Source organism: Etheostoma cragini, chromosome 8 (genome assembly GCF_013103735.1).
Source record: "Etheostoma cragini isolate CJK2018 chromosome 8, CSU_Ecrag_1.0, whole genome shotgun sequence".
Lineage (NCBI taxonomy): Eukaryota > Metazoa > Chordata > Actinopteri > Perciformes > Percidae > Etheostoma > Etheostoma cragini.
The window spans coordinates 10,758,716-10,785,699 of NC_048414.1; the positions used below are offsets into that span (position 1 = coordinate 10,758,716).

General features: G+C 40.4%; 1 protein-coding gene across 4 annotated transcripts in view; it reads left to right on the forward strand.

Moving 5' to 3' along the window:
* Nucleotides 1-26,984, forward strand: part of scaper (S-phase cyclin A-associated protein in the ER) — a 60,305-nt gene that overhangs the window by 11,847 nt on the left and 21,474 nt on the right. For 2 of the 4 annotated variants that reach the window (XM_034879282.1, XM_034879283.1), the window contains exons 6-23: nucleotides 316-432; nucleotides 973-1,100; nucleotides 1,217-1,503; nucleotides 2,003-2,353; nucleotides 4,286-4,453; nucleotides 4,568-4,634; nucleotides 4,735-4,852; nucleotides 5,274-5,385; nucleotides 5,817-5,957; nucleotides 6,215-6,370; nucleotides 6,448-6,590; nucleotides 7,563-7,644; nucleotides 7,744-7,896; nucleotides 8,978-9,085; nucleotides 13,419-13,555; nucleotides 17,020-17,085; nucleotides 17,597-17,723; nucleotides 23,851-23,966. In XM_034879282.1, coding sequence (XP_034735173.1) covers nucleotides 316-432; nucleotides 973-1,100; nucleotides 1,217-1,503; nucleotides 2,003-2,353; nucleotides 4,286-4,453; nucleotides 4,568-4,634; nucleotides 4,735-4,852; nucleotides 5,274-5,385; nucleotides 5,817-5,957; nucleotides 6,215-6,370; nucleotides 6,448-6,590; nucleotides 7,563-7,644; nucleotides 7,744-7,896; nucleotides 8,978-9,085; nucleotides 13,419-13,555; nucleotides 17,020-17,085; nucleotides 17,597-17,723; nucleotides 23,851-23,966 — 2,577 coding nt within the window. The remainder of the gene's footprint in view (nucleotides 1-315; nucleotides 433-972; nucleotides 1,101-1,216; nucleotides 1,504-2,002; nucleotides 2,354-4,285; nucleotides 4,454-4,567; nucleotides 4,635-4,734; nucleotides 4,853-5,273; nucleotides 5,386-5,816; nucleotides 5,958-6,214; nucleotides 6,371-6,447; nucleotides 6,591-7,562; nucleotides 7,645-7,743; nucleotides 7,897-8,977; nucleotides 9,086-13,418; nucleotides 13,556-17,019; nucleotides 17,086-17,596; nucleotides 17,724-23,850; nucleotides 23,967-26,984) is intronic. The other 2 variants (XM_034879284.1, XM_034879285.1) reach the window with 1 other exon arrangement.

Consider the following 26,984-nt stretch of genomic DNA (forward strand, 5'->3'; position numbering starts at 1 on the left):
TCAATAGCCTTGGCTTTAATTCAAAGAGATCCATGAGTTTATTGCCTTCTCTTTAACACAGTGACCACTGCAACCGTAAATTCACTAAGAAATTAAAATTCCAATGCTGTCTCCCAATTTGTTCATTTAAAGCGCACCATTAATCAATAAGACACCCTGAAACTTTTACATGCTCCATTTATTGTGTAAATCGCTGCAAGTGAATCAGCCATTTAACTGATTTGCCAAAATGTGAGCCAAGTCAGTGCGTGTTTGGCAACTACGAATTGTAATTTGTGTTAGTTAAGTAATTTTTGCCACTTTCACTTTGTTCAGGCCCACGTCTTTAGCTTGGGAGGTGCGTAAGATGTCTCCGGGACGTCATGTGATGCCAAGCCCCTCAGCAGACAGAATGGTTCCTTCTCCAGGTGCACGTCGCCCTCTCAACTTTGGGTAAGCTCTCTTTTACAGTCATTATTTCTAGTATCTCTCATAAGGCATCATGTTATTAACCAATCAATGTTTTTAAAATGTTTCACTTTGCCTGTTTTTCGAAGGGGTTAGAAAATACAGACTACGTAATCTTAAAACACATCCAGTGATTCCTGATACTGAAGCATTTGTTTAATGCAATTTGTTGAGTCTCTCACTCTTTGGCCACAGAATCAGTGGAAGGTGTAGATGAAAGTGTCAGTAAAAGAATGCTGAAGCATCGGTTCAATATGTGCACTTCTCTGTAATCGGATACTGCAGGAAATGGATATTGATCATGACGGAGGCCTGTTTTCCAATACAGTCGCATGCTATCTCAGAGTGGATGGTGCTGGGGTGTTAGATAGGCACTGTCTGCAGACCACTGAAGCGCCTTAGACAGGCAGCACAGTAGGAGTAGCTCAGAGATTCATGGAAATCCCACCTGCCGACAGTAAACACTTTGTTATACCTGTGCACATTTGTTTGTTTTAATGCATGATGGGTGTGTTTCTCATTCAGTGGTCCTCCACCTACACTGGCTGCAGCACGGCTCTCCCACACAGGCCCCAGCTGGGCAGACCGAGTGAAGTGTTCTCAGTCTGTCCCTAGCTCTTGTCAACCAACCACCACTCCTGTAGAAAAACTGGGTAAGAATTCCCCTCTTGCACAGACCCGGAACGTACTTTGAGAGAACATGCTTACTTCTAACACAGAGAGTGTTACATGGAGAGCACAGTAACACTGTACCTCTTGGGTTTTCCAGGTAAAAAGGATTCTGAGGGCTGGGAGACCGTCCAACGGGGACGTACTGCCAAACCCCGGTCTGCCGCCATAGTTGCCAAGATCAGTCCTGTCTTGGCTCATGTCCCCCAAAAGCAGGACAGCGGCAAGTGTAACCAGTCACATCTGCCACCAAAGGAGGAGCAACAACTCCATCCTCAGTTTCCCCCTGACAAGGACACAACCCAAAAGGACACTGAGCAGCAAGTCCCTGTGGAGCATGACCCCCCAGAGAAGATTGGACATCCAGAGAACGGAAACATGATGGAGGTACTGAGGTTCAGTACATTGTGACGTCTTTCTCCCCTAGCAGTCCCTAGATATCAATTATTTACAAGAAGCAGAGTAATACTAGACCATTTTATCAGCCACATTTGTTTTTGTTTTGGGCTCCACAGTATTCATAGACTGTCCAGACAGGCATATCAACTTTAAGGCAATTGATTGTACACTGACATATCGGAGTCAGAAAACCCATTTTCACTTTCATGAAATTAATACTCTGTCGATGCCTCCAGACACACTTGGTAAGAGTGTGTTATAGCCATCGGTTGATTTTGAAATTCAGATCAGTATTTCCAATCAGCTTAATTTAATCATCATTGGATGTTTAGGGCATGTCGATACCTGGGTTCCTGCATGATTTGTGTTTTCAGCTATGTTTTGACTATTGACTGGTTTGATTTTATTTGTTATTGCTCTCATGAAATGCTTGAAATATGCATGTCTTTAATTGAGTTTGCGTGTGTTTGTGTGACTGTCGGTGCAGCCCCCAGCAGCGAGTGTACAAGACTTGGGGGTGTGTATCGACGCACCCTGTGAAGACGCGCCTCCCCCCATACCAGCTCCTACCCCTTCCCAAGCCCCAGAGCCCCCCCCATCCTCAGCCACAGTCCCAACAACAGACATTACCTTATCAGTCCAAGTCCCTGCTCTGGCCCTCTCCACATCCCCAGACCTTCCCCAGACGGATGGGCTCGATGTACTGTTGGCCTTGGGGGACAGTGGGGCTGAGGGTGGCGCGTCGCAGGGCAAACCCACATCTGTTCCAGGACAGGCTGAGACTCCCATGGCAGCGGTGAAACTGGAGAGTGTGCTGGACCCCACAGAGCTTTCTACTGTGAGTGCTGAGAGATGGAGGAGCAGAGGGAGGGCAGGGAGCGGGGGGCAGGGATCCCCAAGGGTACTTCACCGCCTAAACAAAGTCAATCTTAAAAAACCTCCAGACCAAATGTGCAGGCAAGACTGCATACCTCTGCGTAGTGTTGTTATAGCACTGTTCACTGTAAAGAATAGCTGTGAGTAGATTACTTTTGTGTTTAAGCAAGTGCTCCCATGGTGTTGCCTAAAACCAATCTCTCAGTTTAGTTATTTTGGCCACTGCTTCCAGTTTGTATTCAACCCAGCGTCAGATGAGAAGTGTGTTGTAAATAAAAAGCTCTGTTTACCTAATCAATAATGACTGCACATCTAAATGGGATATTGTCAGATTTTGACAAGTGGTGAATTAAAAAACGTGGAAAAAAACTGTTGAAATCTTCAGTGAAGGTCTCAAACTTAACACCAGTCTTGTCTTTCACCTTGTCAACGCAATACTTGTGTGCTTAAAATTTAGATCCAGAACTCTTTAACCTTCCCATACATACCTCATGTAAAAGACACACTGTGGCTCTATAAGTGACAAAATAATTTATAATAGATTAATTGCTGCTCTGGAGTGATCCGTCAGTCATTCCATTATTATTGCCATTAAATCTCCCAAAATACCTTAACGGTTGAAGTAAACAGTTTGCTAGCGCAAAACCAACAGTTGCCTCCATCCACCATCTCTTCATCCTCACGGTAAATGTGCCCTGCATGACTCTTGAATGCTTTCTCACTTGTGATTCTTGTGATGATTGTGTGGTGCAAACTGTGATTGGGTTGGTATTGTCTTTTCCTCAGTCTTTCGATTTTGCTCCCAAGTGTAATTCAGATAAACTATTAGAGATATTTAGAACAGAAACATCTGTCCAATTTTGGTAGTTTTGCCACATTGCATTAGGTAAATGCATTGTCGATTTCAACAAGTAGCTCTGTTGTTTGTAAATTTGGACTGCTGTCAGTAGCAAGAAAAATGAAAACAAGTGGTGCTGCCTACACTGTTATCCTCCCGCTAGATTTGGCAACCAACAGGCTTAAACAGGGCAAGTTTTAGACATGTTTTTAGCCTGCAAACATCAAAATGTCATAAGTGCCTACCCATGTGCAGTTATTCCTTCAAATTTGACTGCAGTAGATGCAATAGAAAGGCATGAAAGTTGTGTTAATCCATACCTCTGTTTATTCCCTGTTTTCCGATGAAGTCCACACTAGTCGAAACACGCCTTTCTGTCACATCTACTGCAGTCAAATTCGCTGTGTTCATTTGGAAGGAACTGCACATGGTTAAGCACATGTAATGATATTTCAAGCATGTGTAGAGGCTAAAAACTTAAACTTAAAGATTAAAACATGCCCTGTTTAAAGCTGTTGGGTACAAAATCTAGCAGGAGGATAACATGGTGTAGGCTGCACCGAATGTAAATTTGGAGTGCTGTCAGTAGCAAGAAAATTGAAAACAAACAATGTGTTGAAATTGACCGGAATTCTTATTAAGATATTATAAAATATTTTTTTAACATACATATAGGGAACATAAAAAGTATAGAAACACCTCACCAATAAAATAAAAGCATGATTTTATTAAGAAAAAAAATAAATATCTAGAGACATACTTGTATAAAAGATGGCTCCTGGTAAGCCATGAGAGTGAGCCAGCATGCACAGCACCGGGACTAGGAAACTAAAGCAGCTAAATGGAATAGAGTCATTGTTAATTTTACCATTTATATCTGTGTTTTTTCAACTGGGACTTGTCAGAAGGATATCCATAAAAAGGCATACTGGGATTATATTACCAGTGTGCCTGTAATGGGTTTTTCTGGTTATTCAGTGAATGTTTGTATAAACCTAACATGTATTAAGCATGAAATGCTCTGTGTGTGAGGTGTTATCTGTCCTATGTGTTCAGCCCCAGTCCATGGCAGAGGTCCTGGCCAAAAAAGAGGAGCTTGCCGACCGACTGGAGAAGGCCAATGAGGAGGCGATTGCCAGTGCCATCGCTGAGGAAGAGCAGCTGACCAGAGAGATTCAGGCTGAGAACAACGACCTGGAGACTGACAACGAAAGTGACTTCTCTGTAAGATTAATCATGCTCATTTATACTGTAAATCTTTCGCCCCTTCTTTTGACAGCAGACTAAAGTATATTCTTGATTGTTCGTTGACTTAAAAAACATAAATGTTTACCACAGGCTAGTATTGGCAACGGAGGTTGTGGAGTCAACATGGACTGGAGTGACATGCTGGCAGATTATGACGGTATGAAGGTCAACATCTAAATGAAAACGGAACTTTCATTCTTCCTAATAGTAAACATTATACTGAAGTCTATTTATTTTCCTTGCTTATCATCCTGTAGCTCGTGAGCCATGGCGTCAGAGTACCTCATGGGGTGACATAGTAGAAGAAGAACCTGCTCGGCCGCCTGGACACGGGATCCACATGCACGAGAAATTGTCCTCCCCATCACGCAAAAGGTGCTTTGATTTCTAACACATTGATAGCATCCACACAGTACAAATAGCACCTCAGTCTACTCACGTGCAGTCCTCTCAACTTCATTTTTTATTTATCTATTTCAGATCCATTCCATACATACATATACGACATTGAAAGTTCTTTGTTGTTGTTGGCTACATAAAGTTGTAACCCTACACTTTGTGTAATTAACACAGTTTGAAACCAACATGGTACCCCCTCATGTTATTTTGACAAGGATTCAACGCATTAGCCTGAGAGTGAAAGGCCCACTTACTGCCTTATTACATCTCTTTCTTTTTCAGTTACCACCCAGAACGCCTAAACAGGCCCCAGTGCCTATCGGAGTTTTATGTCTGCCTTTTGTTGTTAAGGAGAAAACAGAAAGAGATAAATGATTTGTTTCCATGTTTTTGACAGAACCATTGCAGAGTCAAAGAAGAAACATGAGGAGAAACAGCTGAAGGCGCAGCAGCTGAGGGAAAAACTGCAGGAGGAAAAGACGCTCAAACTGCAGAAGCTCTTGGAGAGGGTGAGTAAGACATGCCGAGTTGACGGAAAGCACCCTGAAGAAACCATGCAAGCTAAGCCCAGCCTGGCTCGTATTGAGAGGTTTTGTCAGCACACTGCCTGATAGAATCACTAAATATTATAACCCCCTCCAGTCGCATCCAGGCCAGCTGGCCGCAGACTGTCATGAGAGAGTCCCCTGGCCAAAATCAACAGCCTTTTATGAAGTTTGTTTTTGTTCTCTGGGCCATGGCAAGATGAGTGAGTCTTAGAATAAATCAGGTTTAACCACATAAAAACTTTAGGTGGTGTATATTTGCATTAATCCCATGTGCACGCACTGGAGAGGGTAGCAACTGATAGATTCAAAATCAATTGTCTGTGTTGTCCTAGAGAATGTACGTTCTTTTTATTTATTTTTTGCTTCTGATTCTCACTCTTCACTCTCTGCAGGAGAAAGAGGTGAGGAAATGGAAGGAGGAGTTGTTGGAGCAGCGTAGGAAGATGATGGACGAAAAGCTGTTGCACGCAGAGTTAAAGCGAGAGCTGCAGCTCCAGGCAATTGTGAAGAAGGCCCAGGAAGAAGAGGCCAAGGTAGAGAAGGAAAATCGTGTGTGACAGCTGTGGAATTTTCTGAATAAAGTCGGACATTTACAGTTTTTATTTTAAGTCATTCATACATACACAGTTTTCCCAAAGGAATTACAACAAATAAGTGCTGTGGATTGGGGGTCCTCAGTTGGGTTAATTCTAGCTGATATGTAATATAAAAAATTAATATTGTTTTTTTTACATTTTATATACCATGTGTGCGTTTGTATCCTCGATCATAAGTATATGTGTCTGTACAGGTGAATGAAATCGCATTCATCAACACTCTGGAAGCCCAAAACAAAAGGCATGATGTCCTGGCCAAGTTAAATGAGTATGAGCAACGGCTTAACGAGCTGCAGGAGGACAGACAGAGGAGACAGGAGGAGAAGCAGGCCAGAGATGAGGCTGTGCAGGTGCTCCAAAAACCAATTCTACTTGTAAATTTCACATTTAGGTGCATCTTCATCAATCTCTTCTACTCGCTCTGTAGGAGCGTAAACGAGTCCTGGAAGCGGAGCGGCAGGCACGGGTGGAGGAGCTGCTGGTGAGGAGGAAGGAGCAGGAGGCTCGTATTGAACAGCAGAGGCACGACAAAGAGAAAGCCAGGGAAGATGCAGCACGGGAAAGGGCCAGGTACGCAGTCCCAAATTACTTCAGTATGAAAGTATACACTCACCTGCTAGTGGATCCCGAGGTGTTCCCAGGGCTGACCCCAATGCCTACTCCCAGCTGGACATGTCCCCAAACCACCTCAACTGGCTCCTTTTGATAGAAAAGGAGCAGCGGCTCTACTCCGAGTTCCTCACGGATGACTGAGCTTTTCACCCTATCGCTAAGGGAGATGCCAGCCACCCTTGCTTGTTGGGATGTTGTTCTTTTGGTCGTGACTATATCCCAAAGGTGTTCTATGGTTTCAGTCCTGGTGACTTTGAGTACAGTTTGAGATGATTTGAGCTTTGTGACATGGTGAGTTATCCTGCTGGATGTAACCAATAAAAGATGGGAACACTGTGGTCAGAATCAATACATCAATACTCTAATAAGGGGACCAAATTGGGCCAAGAAAATATCATTACACCACCACCAAATAAAACAAGGCAGGATGGATCCATGTTTTCTTGTTGTTCTTGCCAAATTCTGACTACCGTCTGAATGTTGCAGCAGAAATTGAGACTCATCAGGCAATGTTTTCCACAATCTTCTATTGTCCATTTTTGGAGAGCCTGTACCAATTGTAGCTTCAGATTCTTGGGTCCTCCGTTGCTGTAGCCATTTCCTTAAAGGTTTGACATGTTGTGCTCTGCCGTTTTAGCTAACTGCGAGCTATGGGCATTAGCTGCAGCAACTCCAGTTTGCTAGGACCAATTCTGTTTGGTTTTTTGTTTTTTTGCTACGGCCAGTACTCTCATACTTATAGCAATCAAGAGTTATGTAAAATTTGCCCAAAAGTTCTCCTTAACGGGCAGTTGACAGTTGTACCGCATATAGTTGCAGAGAAGTGTATATTAACGGGGTCTGATTTGATTCAAACTGTCACTTTGATAAATGTGAGACTTAAATTTACATGGACAGTTGTTTTACACTACTTTTCTCTGCCCTCTGAAGAGATCGAGAAGAGCGTCTGGCTGCTCTTAGTGCTGCTCAACAGGAGGCCATGGAGGAGCTGCAGAAGAAAATACAGATGAAGGTTAGTTCATACCGTGCCACCTTAAATCTCCATCAACACCACACAGGAATGATCGAATGATTTCCCATGTGATCCCTGGTTTCTGTTTTTTTTCCATAGCATGATGAGAGCAGCCGTAGGCATATGGAGCAAATCGAGCAAAGGAAGGAGAAGGCTGCTGAGCTCAGCAGTGGTCGGCATGCCAACACAGACTACGCCCCCAAACTGACACCGTATGAGCGCAAGAAACAGTGCTCCTTGTGCTGCGTTATGGTATCTACAGTTTCATCCCGTCAGTCTCAGGGCTCAAGTTGGTGTCCCTAACTTAAATACACTATGTAGAATTGAACAGTACAAGCTCCATAGCTTCTATTGTTGTAGAGATGGGTTGTCAAAAAATCTTTATTTTGTCCTCCAACCTTTTTATTCAATTATCTTACTCTTCTAAACTAATATGTGGGTGTATTTGGTACACTTGGGTGTGAAGAAAAAAGACAAATATGCTGCTGAATATTATTTCCAGTATTATTTGGCAGGCTGTTTATACATAAAAATATTGAGGAAGGTGATTCAGAGGATTTTTGGAAGAGGGCACATTTATATTAGTATTTAACTGAATTGATTAAACATGGACTCTTAAACAGAGATTTATGACTGAGCATGATTATGCTTTCTCAAGTGTCAGGCAACAAATCCACAAGCAGACACATTTATCTCTGATAGACGGGCTACCATGGCAACAGGAGTGGGACACCTTGAGTCTTAAAACCAGAATGGGATAAAGAGGAGGTTTTGGGGTGAACGAGGGAATCTTGTTAAAATGTTGGATGACCTTGGCCGGCATTTGACTCCAGAGATCATAGATGTGTCAGCAGCAAGCACTTGGTTTAATGACACAAAACACAAACTATTTAATTGGACTTGTTTCCAGAGATAGGAGACGGACTTGCTTCTTGTTGCGGTCATTTCTCAGACCCATTATTTAGACATCCAGTCCACAACTTGCACTGCTCGACTGGATTGCATTGTAGGACAAGCAAGTATTAAGATCCTAGAAAAAATACTTATTGTGTTAAGTATTTATGTTGCTGTAGGCTCAGTTAGTATCATACAAACAATATAATGCAATTTCAAGTCTTCTTCTAAGGAAAGCCAAGTTACACGTAACATCAAATTTCCTTTCCTTATTCCTTGCTGTAAACCGAGGTTCAAGAGAGGCAGTTCATGTCCAATTGAATTGCCCATGGGGTATATCGTTTCACCAGAGTCCCATGGGGCTCTGTTGACCCTTTTTTGCCTCGGTCTCCATTGTGTCTGCTGTAGTGACCTCTGACCACTGTGTTTGTGTTTGTAGATCACCTCAGAAGTGCACCTGTTCAGCCACACCAAGGGCAAGAAGCACCAACAGGCGGTGCGAGACAGTAGCAGCATCCAGGGACGGGAGCTCTCTGACGAGGAAGTGGTGCGTATCACCCACACACCCTGCCAGGAACAAACATCCACTCATCCTGTCAAAGAATACTGCCCAACTGCTACATGTGTCATGTAAAAAGACAAAGAGACACCGTAGTTGTCTCTTATGACCTGGTCATTATTATTGTTTATGCACCCCCTTATATACTGCCACGGCTCTGCTGCTGGCTTTGTGTGATTACAAATCGGCCTTGAAATGTACACAGTTAGGCTTCAGTGCTTCAGTAGAGGGGTGACATCACCCCCTTGTCCTCAGGCTGTTTTTGTCATGGAGCGCTTTTCCATGGTAAGGCAGGTCTAATGCAAGGTAACCTCTCAGGCTGCAATATGAGATTGGCTTTTCAGCAGTGCTCATTGTGAGGCTGACAACTGTTGGTGGTATACGCAGCACCTTTGGCCTCATCAGCTCCTTCATTTAAAGCTTTTTTCAGCAGGGAATAATTGATACCCCCTCCTTCCTATCCTCTAAAAAATCATTTCCTTTTCCAATGCACGTCTTTTTTTTTCTTTTCTTTTTTAAACTGTTTGACAGTATGATAAACAAGGCAATGGAGAGAAGCCCTTCACCAATATAGCACTATAAACAGTCCATATATTGGCACTACTTCATATAGATTTGCAATTTGTCTACTATATAATATTTTTACCAATAACCATAATGTTGAGGTTTTACTGTTTTCCCCACTTTTCATATTATTGTTTTGTCAGTACTTATCAGTCAAAGTATTCAGCAAACACTTGCTGAATTCAGCCATCCTAGTCCTATCCAGTATCTGGATAAATCTAAGTATGTTATTATTGGATTGGGATTTTAGTCATTGTAGTATCTCTAATAGATAATGTTTAGATGTACAGAACTACTTTTTCTATTATTCTATGTGTAAGTACATCAAGCTGCCCAATAGCTCTGCGCCTGGTGACTTTGTTTAGATGGACTTAAGTGGCCCCTTGTAGCAAACCTGATTTCCTCCACTATTTTGTTCATACCACTGCCAACTATTTTCCGTACTGAGGCTCCATAACTTTTCCTGCAATGAAAGATTTTTAATTAAAATGAAGATGGTTGGTTCAATTGTGCAGAAGTCACGCCATAGTTTTTCGGCAAAAGCGGGCAGCAAATGCCTTGTGCCTTCCTACTTGGTTATTTCCTCACGTTCAGACTTGCAAATTAAATTTAAAATACAATGATTATCAACACGGACGAATAGTTGAAATGGGGAGAAAGCTTGAGAATTGCAATCATTTTTTTCACTCGCCATCTGTCCTGGTTTTATGTAATATCCAAGACTCATGGCTTCTGACATAATTACTTTATTTATTGATCACCTTAAGACATGACAGCTTAACCCCTTGTATGCTATTCGGGTCAAATTGACCCAATTCCAATTTTTTACAAGAAGACAAATGGTACAAGTTTACATTTTTTTCATGTACTGTACATGTATGAAACATGTATTCCTGACTCACTTCAGAAAATTATTCTGGATATGACCGCTTTTTTTTGTTTTTCCGAGATAAGAATAATCACATAGTGGATTTCTAACATGCATTATAACCTTATGACAAAAAACGAATCCCACTTTCATTTATTTTTTTTCTCGTAGAGACTGATTGCATTCCCTAAACATATACAGTATGTTATCGCAATTGTTTGAAATTGAGATAAATACAATGTTTGTGAATAGATAATGAAAGAGAATTGTTTTTAAAACTCCAAATAAGTCACTGGTCAATTTGACCCGAGGGATACGAGAGTAAGCCTGAAAGTGAGGACAATACAAGGGTTAAAAAAAACTGGGGTTTTCTCTGAGGAAATACTGTTCTTCTGTCCTGCTTGTCCGTAGTGCTCTACAAGCATGGCCAGTAGAGGGATCTCCAGACAGCAGACGATATCAGAGCTTATCTCCCAAAGACACTGAATAGTTATAAAGGTCTTGTAGTCAAAGCTGTGCTGATAGCTACAAATTGAAAACCTTGATGAAATATCCAGACTGCCAGCTGAAGCAAGCTTCTCCTTCCCCACACTGTTTTGAGATCTTGACATTTGTCTAGTTAATGCAGTGAAGCCGTTGTTGAAAGAGACGACCAATGAACAATTTTTTTTGTCTTTGTGTGACTTGTCCCATTCTTAAATGTCACTGATGGTATGCAGTACAATTCAAAATTGTCATTAAACAACTGTAGTGATGGTAACTCAATCCAGCATGTGGTGTCGTATCTCACCTAGTAACCAACATCAATTACAGTTGTTTGTTTCACACCAATTGAAAAGCCTACCACTCAGGCCCTTTGAATGTGACAAAAGAGGCAAAGGATGAGGATATCTGTATTTGGGTTGGCCACCTTTTAGATCTGTATATTGTTTTGTGTCAGAAAAAGGGAGGGATGTGTGGTGTCATATTACTCCCACCAGAGGCAAACTGCGGTTTGGTGCGGTAGCAATGCCCTTAGGCCAGCGTCTTTGCTACTTTGTTACAATTGTTCAGTGGTAGACACCTGTCTGTCTTTGAGTCTGATTGTCTACACAACTTCCATTCAGACTCGCCTCCTAGCAACAGGAAATGGGATGTATCATTGTACAGTTATTAGCTCTCTTAGTCAGCGTCATAGTCTGTATGTCCGTATTATACTATATTTGACAGTTTTATATTTCAGGTACCCTTTTATGTTACCGGTGTTATTTTAAAAAGATGTTTTGGATGTGTTACTGAAACAATTCCATTAAGTGAGTGGCTTGTGCACTGGATATCCTCTCAGAGAGATTACTGAACAGCTGTCTACCAAGAGAGGGCCAGCTACGGTCATGAGTCATGACTGACCTGTGGTATCCTGTGGAGTAGAGGGCGGAAGTGTGCGCATACTAATACAGATACACACACATCCTTCCAAGAAAACAAAATGGTCTCATTTGCAGTTATCATTGTCCCCTTTCTACCATTTCACTCTTGTTACTTTAAAGCTGTAAAAAAAGACTAAAACAATTCTTAAGTTGGTTACCAACTTATTTACTTGATCAACAATAAAGCTCTGGAAAACGGTTTAATTTTTTATATCTTAATAAACTCTTAATAAATAATATACCCCAAAAAATTTTTTTCCTGAAGTTGAACACCCAAAAACTCATCATACTCTTATAATGCTAATATTGATTGAAGTTGTTGGCTACATAAGCACACAACACCTCATCATATTTTGATTCAAATAATGATTTGTTTATGAAATCTTCATTCACACCTTTTCCCAGTGGAGTCCTGCCCACTTCTAAACACTGAAAAAAAAACAGACGTAACAAAAATGACGCGTTTGTAAAATTAGAAAAAAATGTTCAAACTCGTAAGGCTTCATTTAGACAACAGGTTTTCAAGGCTTTTAAGTTAAATAGTAAAGAAACCTTTTAGATTTAGGCTGTTTTTTTGTTTTTGTTTTTTTTGGCACTAAATCACTTTCGCCCACCTAAGAACACCTGTTTTTCCAAATATGGAACCCCTATTCAGGCAGCAAGTGCACTGACAACATTTGTAACCAACGGGTATGGCATCCCACGCACAAGTTAGCTTAACTGCTGAATGGAAACCCTTTATCTGTGAGGCCATCCTATCCTCTGGGGTGCTGGATGACAGCATAATTGGGTAATTGGTTTCTTGCACATGCATCATTCTGTCCAAATTGGGTTACATTCCCCTGTCTACTGGTGGAAATATCAGAATCATCTGACAGGGCCAGACAGAAGGCAACACCTTCAGCCTTTTAGCATGTCCATGGGCGTGTGGCTTCAAAAGACTATAGAGCATTGGAGGTAATTACAGGGTGCAATGGTGTTATTGAGAGGTGTATAATATTCAGTGCCATATCCAAAGTGTGTAATCTCTACTTGAAGACATTTAACGTTAAAGTATATGTGCTGTTCTATTTTAAGTCATTTTGCGAAGAACATCTTAACGATTAATCGTATACAATAGACACAACTCTTCCTAGGATAAGGCAATTTAGTCTCAATCTTGCCATTTTCTATCCTCCTTTCTTTACAGTAATTGTTTTAGTGTAAAAGCAGCATTTAAATGTTGAAGCCCACCAGGTATAGCTAATTTTTAACGATTTTGTATATTGTAGTTTTGTCTAGATCAATCCATGATAATGCATTTTATAAACTAATTGTTTTTTGTTAATCAAATCTTAATCTGTAACTAGAATCTAGAGCTGTTAATTAAATTTTTATTTAACTTGTTTTTGCCCCAAAAAACAGACACAATAGTTATTTAGAAGTGTGTGTAATAGTTTAATGTATGTATAGCTTTAATGTATTGATTTTTTGTCTACTCCAGGAGCATCTTTCCTTGAAGAAATACATCGTGGATATAGTGACGGACAGCTCTGTGTCTTCTGAGAGCATGAAGGATGGAGAAGAGAGGCAGAAGGCACGGAAGAAAGCGAAAAAGCTCCGCGCGAGGATGAACTCCAGGTAAGAATTTTCTTTTTCGCCCCCATGCATCCTCATAGAGGACACAACTGTACCGGGACCCCCTTTTTTTTTTCTTTTTTCTTTTCTCTCCCCCCTCTCCTCCCTCCTCTCTCTTCTGTCTCCCCCCCCTTTTCTTTACTTTATGAGTGACAAAGAGAACACAGATGTTATATGCATCCTGGCTGTCCACAAGGTAACACTGATGAGCTTAATTTATGACCACTTTCTGTGATTGGGGAGCCAAACTGCAAATCGATCTGTAGGGCCCCGGCTTTCACCTGTAAAGAGCTTTCCTCCAAATTGCTGCCATGGCATTGCCATTGCCAAATCTGAAGCCTTCCTCTGTGTACAGAATGTATGTTAGCTATGTATGAGCCATGCCTATTTTTCTTCTGAGTTATTGATTTTTAAATGAAGTATCAAAGAAAATCAATAGTAATCAACAAATAGGAGGCAGAGCTGCTGTGTTTCAGAACCTGGACCTGAGCTCAATCAATTTAACTGGCTGTCAAAACAGGGAGGGAGAGGAGTGGAAAGAGACACGATGTTGACAATACTTACTGTAAGATGTTATTGATGCAGTCTGCATCAACAACAGATTATTGGAAGTATTCCACTACAAACAGGATGACATTAATATCTGAGACGGACTTCGCATACTAAAATGAATTAAAGAGGCACAAAGTAAGATATGGCCTCTATCAAATTCAACCAATGGCTTAGGATTCACTAACCTAATGTAAACACAAACAATCAAATATGGGTTAAGTATACAAGTACAGTAGCATATACGTAACCCACACACACACACACACACACACACAGTCACGTGTTGGTAGTACATGAATCAGGCTAAGTAAAAGCCCAACACAAATGTTCAGGCATGTTTATCGGTTTGCAAAATTCATTAATGTTAACACAGACCTTCTTTTGCTTTTAGCTTGGGAATGAAATAGGGCGTACTTCTTATGAAACATTCCCCATCTGCTTGGAAAATAAAATTAAAAAAAATCCCCCTTGAGTTAAAACTCATTGGTGTTGGTCAGGAAACGTATCAAAACAACACTTTTCTTTTTTCCAATTCTATTGTTAGTTTTGAAATAGAGCAGACATGTAACCAAATAAACGGTGCAAACACACACCACAGCGAGAAGAGTGGGTCAAACATAAATCACAAGGTTGGCGGTTCAACACCGGGCTCATGCTGGCTTTACTCTCTTGTTGTTGTTTTCTGCTGCTGTCTGCCTCCCACTAGTCCTAATTCAGGGATTGCTCTGTGGTGCTGCAGGAAATTCTGAATGGATGCATGTACTTTCCGTTTACTTCCGCTTTCTTTGTGTTGGAAGTTTTTAATTTATTAATGAGGACTATTGTTGACTGCTCCTTAGATCTCTGCAGGTTAAATTAAGACAGCTAGCTAGACTATCTTTCCAATCTGAGTTTTTTTCTTTCTGCTCTACCATTTTGCAGCGGCTCTCTGCGACGTTCAATGACAATTCTGATTGGTTAAAGAAATGCCATTTAACCAGAGCATGTTTTCCTCCCATCCCAAAATACAATGTGGAGTAGTGAGACTATCCTTCAGCGTGCTTTGGAGGAGGGTCTGGCAAAGTTTGACTAGCCTTCCACTGAGTCATGAAGCGTATGTGAGCTACTGAAATAACTATTGAATTTTTGATGAATAATAATACATTTATTTGTGCATCTGAAAGATCTATAAAGGTGTTTAGATAATTACTTTTATGACGTATAAAAGTAGAGTTGGGGTCTTAAATATTCAATATCTGGTTGAGGTAATACCTAAATAACTTATTTCAAAGAGTCTGTTCTTTATTATCTTCTTTGGGATAATGATTAAGAATATTTTTTCTATTCACCTGCAATCATTTTGATTCTCTTAATTGCACTGTTTTGTTTTACAGAATAAGTAACAGAAGTTACAAATTAGTTTGCAAGCAGCCCTGTTAAATGAACCTGAACTTTCATTCAAACTTTTGATTCTTATGTGAGTCTCTCTTGCCATTTTAAGTCCGGCTACATTGCAGAACATTTCTTCCTTTGTTGCCACAGAGGTCAATGGCCTCTTGTGAGTGTAGGCAGACTTAATGATCCTAATAGAGTGTCCAACCTCTTATCATGATTGACCTGTGAATTTGACCCTGAGTGAAAAAAAGAAAGAAAAAGAAAATAATGATTAATTAACACTATTTTGCTTTTCATGATGAAGTCAAAAGTGGAATAAAGAGGCAACTACAGGCTGAAACACTCTCCTACAAGGCTTTATTCTCAGTGCTGCTGCTTTTGGCTTTGTGAGGCGCAGCAGTACTAAGAAAGTGACAACATGATCTGTCTCTGTTCACCGTCACTCCTGCACCAGCCCTGCACTCAAAGGCAGCAGGCTTTCAGAGGTCATAAATAACACAGAGCCCCAGTAAACATAAAGGTGAGCTGCTTCACCACCGGGTGGAAATGTACCGTTTTATTGGAACACCGTATGGTGTTCGTAAAAAGTGAGTGGTTCTCACCAGGCCAACATTGCAACCTTTGTCATAAAGCAGTGAACACACATTTTAACCCAAATCTTTTTTTGTGGTTTGGCTGACTTCTAATAATAAGTGCTTTGGGAAGGCAAAACAGTGCTATTAAAATTGTATGTAAGTAGTCTGTCAGGTAGTGTCAAGATGGGTTCTGAATTTGGATACCAGCTAGACTACTCTGGTCTAGCTGTTAGATGAGTTATCAGTTGTTGTTTTTAGATGGCTGCCGTTGAATTCAAGAGATTGTGAAAAGAGAACCGGGATTTGGTCGGTCCACGTCTGACCTGCCGGGACAAATACACCTGTCGTCTTCCAGGAAGAGTTTGATCCTATCAGTGTAGAGATGGGTAACCGGAATGCGCTCAATCTAACTCTGATCAATAGTTACTTATCATGTCTGGGAATACCTGACTGACAGACAGAATTCCCCACCCAATTACACACACACACACACACACACACACACACACACACACACACACACAGTTTGTGTTTCTCAGACGTCTTCTCGGAGTCTGGCTGTTGGAGTAATGCCACAGTGATACTAGTCCCCTAATGACCATGACCTTTTAAGAAGATCATACATTCAAAACACAGGTTGCCGTGCTTGTGACCCCCTTTCACTGTTTATTTGACAGGATGTAAAGTGAAGAACATGAGCCTCCCTTGTTAAAAACGACTCAAAGGAGGGCGGATTTAAAGGTAGAATTAAGTCTTCATAATATGAGTCAATGCCAGCTAAACACCCGTCCCTGCAGCGCCCCGGTCTGATTATTTTATTTTATTTTGGCTGACAGGCCAAATAAACAGACTCAGTTTGAACTTTTTCTCTCTCTCTTCACACTTTCATCTGCTGTGTTCTTTACTGACGGGCCCAACACTTTTTTCCTGGTATTCAAAAACTTTTTTTTACTTCTCCATCTGCAGGGCGAAGGAATATGAGACATCAATGGAGGCAAAGACACAGATCCCTGACTCCCCATACAAGGCCAAGTGAGTGTTTTCCTTTTCTTTTTTCATAATTGGAAGTTTAATAGTTTTTCTTCATTCTAAATTTTTTACCCTAATGATTAGAACACTTTGGTGTAGGGCTGCAACTAACTAACATTACAGTCGAGTATTTTCTTTTCATCATTTGGTAAAAAAAAAGTCTGTTTTTACATCTGAAAAAGAAAATAGTAAATCAAGTCATCTAAACTTTCCAACATGCATAATGTGTTCTTATTTCAGGGTTGACACTAATAATTATTCCATGATAAATCTGCCAAGACCATTGTGACAAATCATAAGGGGACATCTTTAAACTGCTTGTTTTGTGCCATGACAAGTACAAAACCCAAAGATATTTGATTTATTTTAGTAAAAGAAAGCTGGCAAATATTTACATTTGAGAGGTTGGCTCTAGCAAATGTTTTGTCATTTCAGTTTAAGAAATAATCCAAATTGTTGCAGATTGAATTTGTTATGAATTGTTCCCAAAAACTACTGGCTCTTGTATGTTCAGGTTGCAGCGGCTGGTGAAGGACCTGTTGAAGCAGCTGCAGGGCCAAGACAGCGGCCAGTGGGCCAACAACAAAGCGTCTGGTCTGGACAGAACTCTGGGAGAGATCTCTCGCATCTTAGAAAAACAGGTAGAGCAACAAATAGATCACATACATAGATCTATTAGTAGAAAGTGTGATTGCGTTTTTTGTAGATATTATTGGTCTAGTGATTTATTATTTTAATATATTGGTTCTATATTGACAATCCAATAATTTGTTACACACCTATACCCTTACTGTTCTTTAACGTAGATGTCTATCACAGTGGTTTATAGTTGTCTGTTACCACTGCACATCCTCTTTGGTGCATTATGTGCTGGTCTGCTTTGTTGCTTGTCTGTCGACTGAACAGTCTCCAGCAGAGCACAGGTCATGCCAGCCCTTTGGCATGTCTCTCCAGTGATGAGTTGTGTTTGGCTGTGTCTCCCTGTGTCTCACCCTCCCAGTGCAGAGTATCACTTACTCTAAACCAACTTGCCTTTGGTTATTGGCTAATGAAGACCATATTAACTGTGTTTGCATTGTGCACATGGTACCAATTGAGGAGCTTCCCAGCGCAAGAGCAAGCATCGTCTCGTGTCTATGTGGCTTGCACGACTCGGATGTCACTGGTTTAGACAATAGTAAATAGAATTTCCAGATGAAATGCCATGGATGCACAAGACTTTAATGAACAAAAGCAAGCAAATTTGAAATTTTTTCAAGATTTGGCTTTTCTCTTACACTTCTACACTTATTTATAGCTGTATACATTATTGTCAGATACAATGGCATATACAGTATATATAAAAACTATTGTTGATTTGAAACATCTGTTCCCGAGGTTCTGTTGCATGACTGTATAGCTGCTTTATTTTATTTTATTTTTACAGTAGAACTCACATCAATTTGAGACTGAGAGGAGGAATTAAAACACCTGCCACCATGTTTATGATGAGGAGAATATACAGTCCACTTCCTGTAATGAGGCATAAATTTCCTGCCAAGTTGTGGTTCAAGCCATCGTAACATCCCACAGTGCATGCCTCTGGGCGTGAGGATAGAGAGATTATGGTGTCCCATCAGTGACGAGGGGGCCGGCCAGTGAGGCTATTACCGAATTTCCCCTGAGACGAAAAGAAAGAGGTGGCTGAGGTGGGTGGCACATTGTGCTGTAAGGAGAGCGGAGGAGACCAGTGTGATGTGAGTAGCTCACAAGCTGTCACTACATGAGGGCTCCTCCCCTCAGCTCCACATACTCCCAGTGGGAGGTCAGAGGTCAGTGGGCCACAGTAGATGCGCTCTATTCAACAGTGGTTTGGCCGGAGAAGGATGCAGCTCTCTCCGGGGGCTTTTGCTTTGTCTTTTACCTCAGTTCAAAAGCACAGTTTTAAACTGCTTTGTCAAGTTTTTTTCTTCTTGCAGAAATATCCACTCAACAATGAGTGGAGCTATGTGATTGGTCAATGAGGCAGCCTAGGGAGCACTTCCCTCTCTAATCCCTGGACAAAGTCAAATAAATAGAGTCTCCGTCAGCATGGCTGTCTGGCCCCTGAGTCACATCAAGTCGGGACCGTTTAGATTATTTGACCTAACAAGCATCTCTCATGTCATTGACTCACCTAGAGGTTTGTTTTTCTCCCCCATATCTGATTCAGTCTCCACTTTCTCTGCTAATTCCTTGGACAACACCCAATACTCCCCCTCCTGCACTGCTGTTTGGGTCCCACCCCCCACACTCCTCTCTTGCTTTCTAGGCTACGTCTAGTCTTTGACCCCAGTGTGTTTCTCCCTCTGTGGCCTCTAATGGTTTATTTTCTGTCAAACCTGTTTTTTTTCTTTACTCTCTGTGATTGAGAACACCATTTTTCCAAATGTGCTGCTCTTTTCTGCTTCTATTATTTAGCCCCTGTATTTATATATTGCCCAAAGTATTTACCACTGCTTTCAGTTTATGCCTGTCTAGAGAAGGAAAACGTGTATATGACAGGTAAGGAACTCCCAGGTTCTTGGTGCTCTGAGAACCAAAAAGTTTTCATCATTGAGATATTTTTATTTGCCAGCTGTTGGAGCCTGGTTGGGCTGTCCAGTGGGACTGGGGGAAGGTGAAGGCCAGCGTAGCAGGATAATAAGGGGTCTTGCTTGGGCCTGCAGCAGACTGACAGACAGAGTCCAGATTAGCAGTGTCAGAACTTTGTCACTCATTGGTCATTGACTGCAAAAGTGAGCAACAAGCTGTTCAGTTTAGACATCTTTCAACATTTATCAGCAAAATATTCTTCTGCCACACTTGAATTAAAGTGTAACAGTGTTCTACATTACTTATTGTTTTAAAAAAACAAAAAAACTGAGTTATAAAACTGGCGATCCTGTCTGTCAATAATAATACTATATTCCTGATTTGTTTTATGTGTTTGACATGGACCATTACCAAAGGTTTTCAAAAGCAACACTCCTGACTTAAACTTGAATGCATATTTATGGATCAATATCTAGTTTGTCATAAAAAAAAAAGTATTCAATCAATTTATTGTTTTCTCAACTTTAAAAAAATATTTATCACTGAAGTCATCAAGCAAAACTTGCAAATATTTGTAAGCTAGAGCTTGTGGATTTGCTAGTAAATTTCCTTGCTTTTCTTAGCTTCACATATATTTAAAAAAAAAAATTAAAAATGTAACAACGTAACATTTTGAAGATTCCTTTGGCTTCTTTCACATACGGTACATATGTCATTATTAATCATTTTTAGATGCAATTATTGATCAAATGAATAAAAGAATATTTAATTAATAAACTATTTTAGTTTCAGCCCTAAGGGTATCACATTTTGGTTATTTGGTTGTTTTATGATTAATTAAGAAAATTAACTTGTATTGACGTTATTGAAAAAAAAATCCTTTCAGCTCTCAATGTTGTATTTACTTATTGTAGTCATTTGTTCCTAAACAGCGTCATGTTTGTTTCCTCACCACAAGACAAATGGTGAGTGAAATGGTTTTAAGCTTCTTGGTGTAGTGGTTACAACTAGAGGCTGTCTGTGGTTTCTGTGGAAGGTTTGATTTTGCGCCAGACAGGCCTTTGATTAATCTTGGTTTATTTTATAGAATAAACACAGTTTGTAGAATTATCCATTTCCATGTATGCCCTGCCCTCAAATAGTCTACTAAATCATATACCATTATGTCTTGTAAACACACAGTTTATGCTCAACCTTAAAATGTTTACTCCAGTTGCCTTGTTGTGGTGTGCAGTCGATTTGGCCCACAGAGCTTTGTTTACCACTCTCAAGCTTTTCTGTAAGGTTGTGTAATGAACTCATAAGTAGAGGGTGGTCATACTCATCTCTGTCATTGTTAGGTTTTAGTTGTGAAGGCGTGAACTCATGATTTGAATGTACATATCAAAGTTGAAGCCATTGCTTAATGAACTCTGCCAGTTGTTGTCCATCTGTTGGTGGGGCAGGACTGAGGCTGTGTCCTCTTCTCTGCTTTAATTAAAGTGTCTGGTAGGAGGAGACTACAAAGTGCAATCTGGCAGGTCTGCTGGTCTGCGGACACTGTTGCATGAATTACCAGCTGTTTCGGGCCTCCCATCAGCTGGCGTAACAATGGTCACCCTGGACAATAATTGGATAAGATTTCCACTGTTGTATTATTCAGGAGCCATCCTCCACGCTTGTGTCTGAATGTTTAGCCCTTAGTGGTGGCTCTTTTTTGACTTTTTTTTTTTTTTTTTCGTTTGAGGGGAAATTAGTCACTCATCCTGTAACTTGTTTTGTTGTAGCTTATGTTGGTCAGGCACTGACAGATTGGAAAGGAACACTCCTATATGTTTTGGGAAATACAATTGTTAGCTGTCTCACATGAATTAATTTTATCTGCTGACGGTCTTGGACATGTTTAGCCTAGCTTAGCGCAAACAATTAGAACAAGGGTTAAAACCGTTAGCCTACATTTAAAAAAAGCTATTTAGTATGTCACTTGACGTAATTTTTCTCAGACCAGAAAAGACATTATGCGGCTGTTTTCAAAGGCTAAGTAGTACTCTGTCCAATGACTCTCTAAACTAAGTCAATAGCCACACTAGCAGCTTTTTGAGTCTGTACATATGCACAGTTGGGCTTTGAGCTAAATGCTAATGTCAACATGCTAACATGCGTGCAAAAACCGCGCTAACTTACTGATGTGTGGCAAGTTTAACAATTGCCATCTTCACCATCCTAGGTTAGTGTGTTATGCTAAGATTTGCTCAAGTCTCTTTTGATTTATTTTTAACTGAGTGTGCAAATTTTCAGGTAAATGTAGCCTCAATGCAGTAAGGAACCTGGTAACTGATCTTATTTAACTTTGATTGCAACCAAGTTTATTTCTGTCTGAGTATCCGTTAGAAAGCACAGGGTTACAACATTGTTTTCATCCTTTTTAGAGTTTATTCAAATTCTGCTTACTGTGAACATAAACTGTCACTGTAATTACATACCAACATGATTCCTTTTGCTCTGCATGACTTGAGCCTGCTTTGTTTTTGTGGCCCATTGCATGAATAGACCACCTTAAGATAGTATGTCAGGTAGTTTGAACTTAATCCTCTTCAGTTGTATTGTTCCATCATCACAACAGATAAATCTGTCAGCAAAGCAAGAAAAGCACTGACTAGCCAAGAAACCCAGCCAGGACTGGGCAGGTCCCAGTTACCCTCTTTAATACCATTTGATAAGCTGCTATGAAAGAGCTGCCTTTCCTCATTTTGCCTAGAAGCTTTTAGGTAGGTGTGTTGATGGGAGGGTTAAGAGAGGGGTTAAGCCAAGCTCAATGACTTAGACCCAATTGATTAGGCATGGAAACTGCTGGCAACCTACAGAAAGGAAGTCATAATGAGGTATTTTACAAAGACTGCTCAGACTTTGAGACATTTCTAATTCTGTTAAAGGCAAAGGGTGTTTGGCATGTTTGAAAATGTTTTTGTCCCAAACCCTAAATGATTGTTCCGTGCGTCTTCTATGTGTGTCTAACACCGGAATCAAGGAGCAGTTACGTCAGCAGCGGCATGAATGACAGATGAAGAGCTTATCTGTAATTTGGTAAAGCCCTTCTCTCTCAATGTGTTCAGGCTTGTTGGCAACTTCCCATCTGTGGAACAAAAGCACTGTGAAGTGGCTGGATTTTAGTACTGTCACAGCACTGAGGAGCTTCATTATGTGGAGGCAGAGGAGTGACCTGCAGTGTAACACGGCCCCTTTTGCAGTTGTGTGAAGAAGGCCCTCCATCAGCGACTCCCCTCCAGCTCCTTGCCTCCCTGTCAACCCAGGCACAAACATGCCTGATTGTCAACACTGGCTCCTTGTTGATTTATAAGACACTGTAGCAACTGCATCTGACGTAATGCCAGTTACTCTATCATCACAGGATGGCAGGACCTAACTATTAACATGTGTACATAAATCTAATGTACCCAACTAACTTTTTTTTTTGTACCGAGTTAGTTGATTTATAATCTATTTTTTGTATATTATAAAGTGAAGTGAGAAAAAAATAACTTAAAACAAGAGAAACCTAACTTGAAATTTAATAATTCCATTATACCCTTATGAAGTTCAGTTTACAGAAAATGAATAGCAATTACAAATGTGTTAGTATGAAATTAAGTAATTTAACCAATATTCTTGCCCATGGCACTACTGCGGATTTAGTTTATTGAACTAAACCGCCAAACGGTTTTACTCAATGTTGTAATAAAGTCCTTACTGACTGGAGGAACAAGAAGTGTGTGACAGGGATGTGTACCTGCATCTTTATTACCTCAGATCTAATGCATTATCAACTTAGGTCTGATTATGATAAGACGAAGATTTGTATGTTTTCCTAATAGAATTGACTGTCCTAATTTAAGAGTTATTTAATAGCCCCATTCTTTGTTTGCCCAAGTGGCATTTTTTCAGTTTTACTTAGTCAGTGGTCATCTGTTGAGACCACCCTGGTGCTAACTGGAGCCTGCAGAGCATGTGCCTTCCACTGAAACTTGACTGTTGTGGGGCGGAGTTAGGTTGTGCACTTTTGAGATTAAACAGGAATACTTTTGGGATCACTTTGTTTTAGATTTCTATCCCTCGCCCCTGTAGGAGAAAGCAAGGTTCCCTCCTTCCGTGGTGAGAACCATGTAATCCCCTGTCCAGCCTGGTGTCCCCTGACTCTCTCTCTCTCTCGCTCCTTCTCCCTCTCCCTCGTCTCAACAGAACAATGCAGACCAAGTGGCCTTCCAAGTAGGCGGTGGCCTGTCGGCTCTGGAACAAATACTGCAGGTCTTTGCTGCTGCTTCCACACCCACTGCGGTTCCTCGTATTCCTCTTAAGTGAGTACTGTTACCGAATGAAAATTCTTACATTTTAATTAACATAACAGTATAGTTTATATGCATAAAATTAGAGGCTCGTGTATTTTTCCGGGCTTTAACAACTTCACTCAAAATAATAATAATAAAAAAACACAAACATCTGCTATGCCTTTCAGTTTATTATCATGACTTAATCAAGTTTCTGTTTCAAGCCAGCAGGGTGAGCTGTCCCTTTAGCTTATGATTGGAACAGTTTGATTTCTGTAAGACTAACCAGTTGTTGTGTAGATCAGCTGCAACATAAGCCACACGTAAGAGTAATCTTGTTGACTAGTTGTAAAAATAAATGTACATTATGTGTGATTTAGCTGACGCTTTTATCCAAAGCAACTTACAATTTCTATATATGTCAGAGGCTGCATGCCTCTTGAGCAACTATGGGTTAAGTGTCTTGCTCAGGGACACATTGGTAGATGTATTGCAGTAGGAATTGAACCCAGATCTCGCACACCAATGGAATGTGTCATATCCACTGTGCCAATGTAGGTTAATTGACAGGATTGGAACATGTGTGGAGTGATTTTCTTCAATGACCGGTATATTTTCTACGAGCCTGAATTTATGAACAATCTATGATGTAAAGCACCTGCACGATGACCACACTAAAAATACATATATGATATCACAACTTATTTTTCAATAAATGTTGATCCATAGTGTTTATCATAGTGTTATTTAATGACCTAATGCCATGCCTTTTTAGACTAAATACATCCATAGCTACTATCAACACTGTACTAGAAAAATATGAACACATATGGGCTGGCTTTCTTAATGTATTTACTAGGGCAAAAGTGGTTGTATCAGTATTTATTACTCTATAATTAGTAAATATCAAAGAAACAGAAATGAATTAGGTTTATAACTGGCAGTACATATTTTCACTGGCAAAAATGTAAAAAAATTCTTACATATACATTTATCTTTGACTGTATACAAATATGCTGCTCTATGTGTGGGGACAAATGTCGAAAGAACAAAAATAGTATTAACAGATTTTAATTTTTGCACTCTGATTGTGTTTCAGAGACTTAAAAGGACACAAAGATTTTATATCTGTCGACCTCGGGCTGTATATTCACAAAACAGCTGTTACTGTCCTTCTCTGACTTTATCCTTTCTTTGACCCTACTGACAACACACTTTTTTTATTTCCTTGTTCTTTGTGATTGTTTTTGCAATTGCTCTAAGTAAGTGAGCCAGTCTCAACTAACCTACTTCATCATTGTTTATAATTGCTTCATCTCAATAAATATCCTCACAATGTATTAATAAGTAACAACACTGCCCTTCTAGAAATGGAGAGCATTTCCATTTCCGTAATCAATTTGTGTTCTTTCTTTTCTCTCGAAACACAAAAAGCACATGTGTCCCATTTATCATTTAGAGTGCAGAGTATTTTTGAATTGTGGGTCTGGCGTTTGCATGGCCTCCCAGTAGATAACCTCAGAGAGGCTGCCATACTCACTAGTGGGACTCTGTAATGGACTCGAATGGCCTTGCACTCCCATTCATTAGCATTTACTGGTCTCTGAATCTCTGCTAATGGACAAATGCTTCTTATATTTATAAGGCTTTTAAAGGGCATCACATGTATATTGATTTTTTTTTTTTTGTGCTCCCTCTTCCTCAATCATTGTAATCTGAGGGAATTTCAGGCAGACTTCTGAGTTGGAAGAAATGTTATTATCTTAAATGGAGAGACTGTCTTCTTGGACAAAGCATTTGTTTGCTGAGTTTGTTTGCACATCCGTGCATGACTGTGTGTTCACTTAAGTGCATACATTACCTCCTTAGCTTTTAAGACATCTTGACATGCTGTGGTGAAGGAACGGAAGGTGAAGATTAGGCCCTTGTGTTACTATCCTCTGCACAGTAGCCCAATCAAACACTGGAGTGAGTTATGTATAGTTATAAAAGTGTGGTCTTGAACTGGCTTTACTTCCATAACTAAACTTGTCCCATATGGCTGAACTGGTTTCTCTGCAGAGGAGTTTTACACCTGTATTAGATTAACAGCAGACATACTACAGTACGTCTAAGGCCTAACAGGTTATTTAAATAGCTTGTTTAGAATCTAGCTTGATAGCTTTGTTCACCGGCTTGCCTGTCATTTAGTCCTGTGCCGTTAATACCGCTGGACCCTTAGGAGCTTTGCCAGCTGAGAGCTGAGAACTGAAGCCGGGATAATCCTCTGGTGAACACATCAATCCAGCAACGTGGAGGCATTTATTCCGGGCACATGTATTGTATACAATATGCTCTGTAGTTAAGATTGAAAGAACTTACCATTATACATCAGTCTAATTATTACAGTACAGTAGTCCGCTACAATGTAGGAAAATAAAAGGCTGTTCTTTTTATGAATCCAGGTGCAGATTGGAATAGTCCCTATTTCACTCAAACAAATGGCACTGAATCCTTTTTTTTCTGTTTTGTAAACCGTGTGAAATGTAGGAGAGGTCACACTTTAACCTTGGGATGCACCTAAGTCAGGTCAGTGTAGTTGGGAGCTGGTGACGAGATACAACGCAAGGACGTGGTTCGACTGTCTACTTATCACTATCGGTCATCTGGATGGCTGTGTGGCCTAATGGGCTGCTATGCAGACGCTCGCCCTAGAGTGCGCTACATTATCTGTTTACAGTGATGCTGCCGTATTGATCACCTCCTCCAACCAGATAAGCTGAGTGATTTACAAAAAAGGCAGCTGCGGAGATTCTCTTGCCATATCTCTCCCCGGGGAGGCCAATTCCATATTGTTACCATTACATTAATGAGCTAATTCCTCTGCGAGGCTCTGCTAATGTTCTGGTGTAACCTTGTGGTCACTGGCATGTCTAGATCAGGGTTTATGCAGCCACTATCATTAGCTTGAACTAGAGTGATGGTAACTCGCAAAGATCTCACAAATGTTAGCATGTTGTTTTTTTGTGGACAAAATACATTATTTTTTGGGGCTTTTTCCCTTTTTTT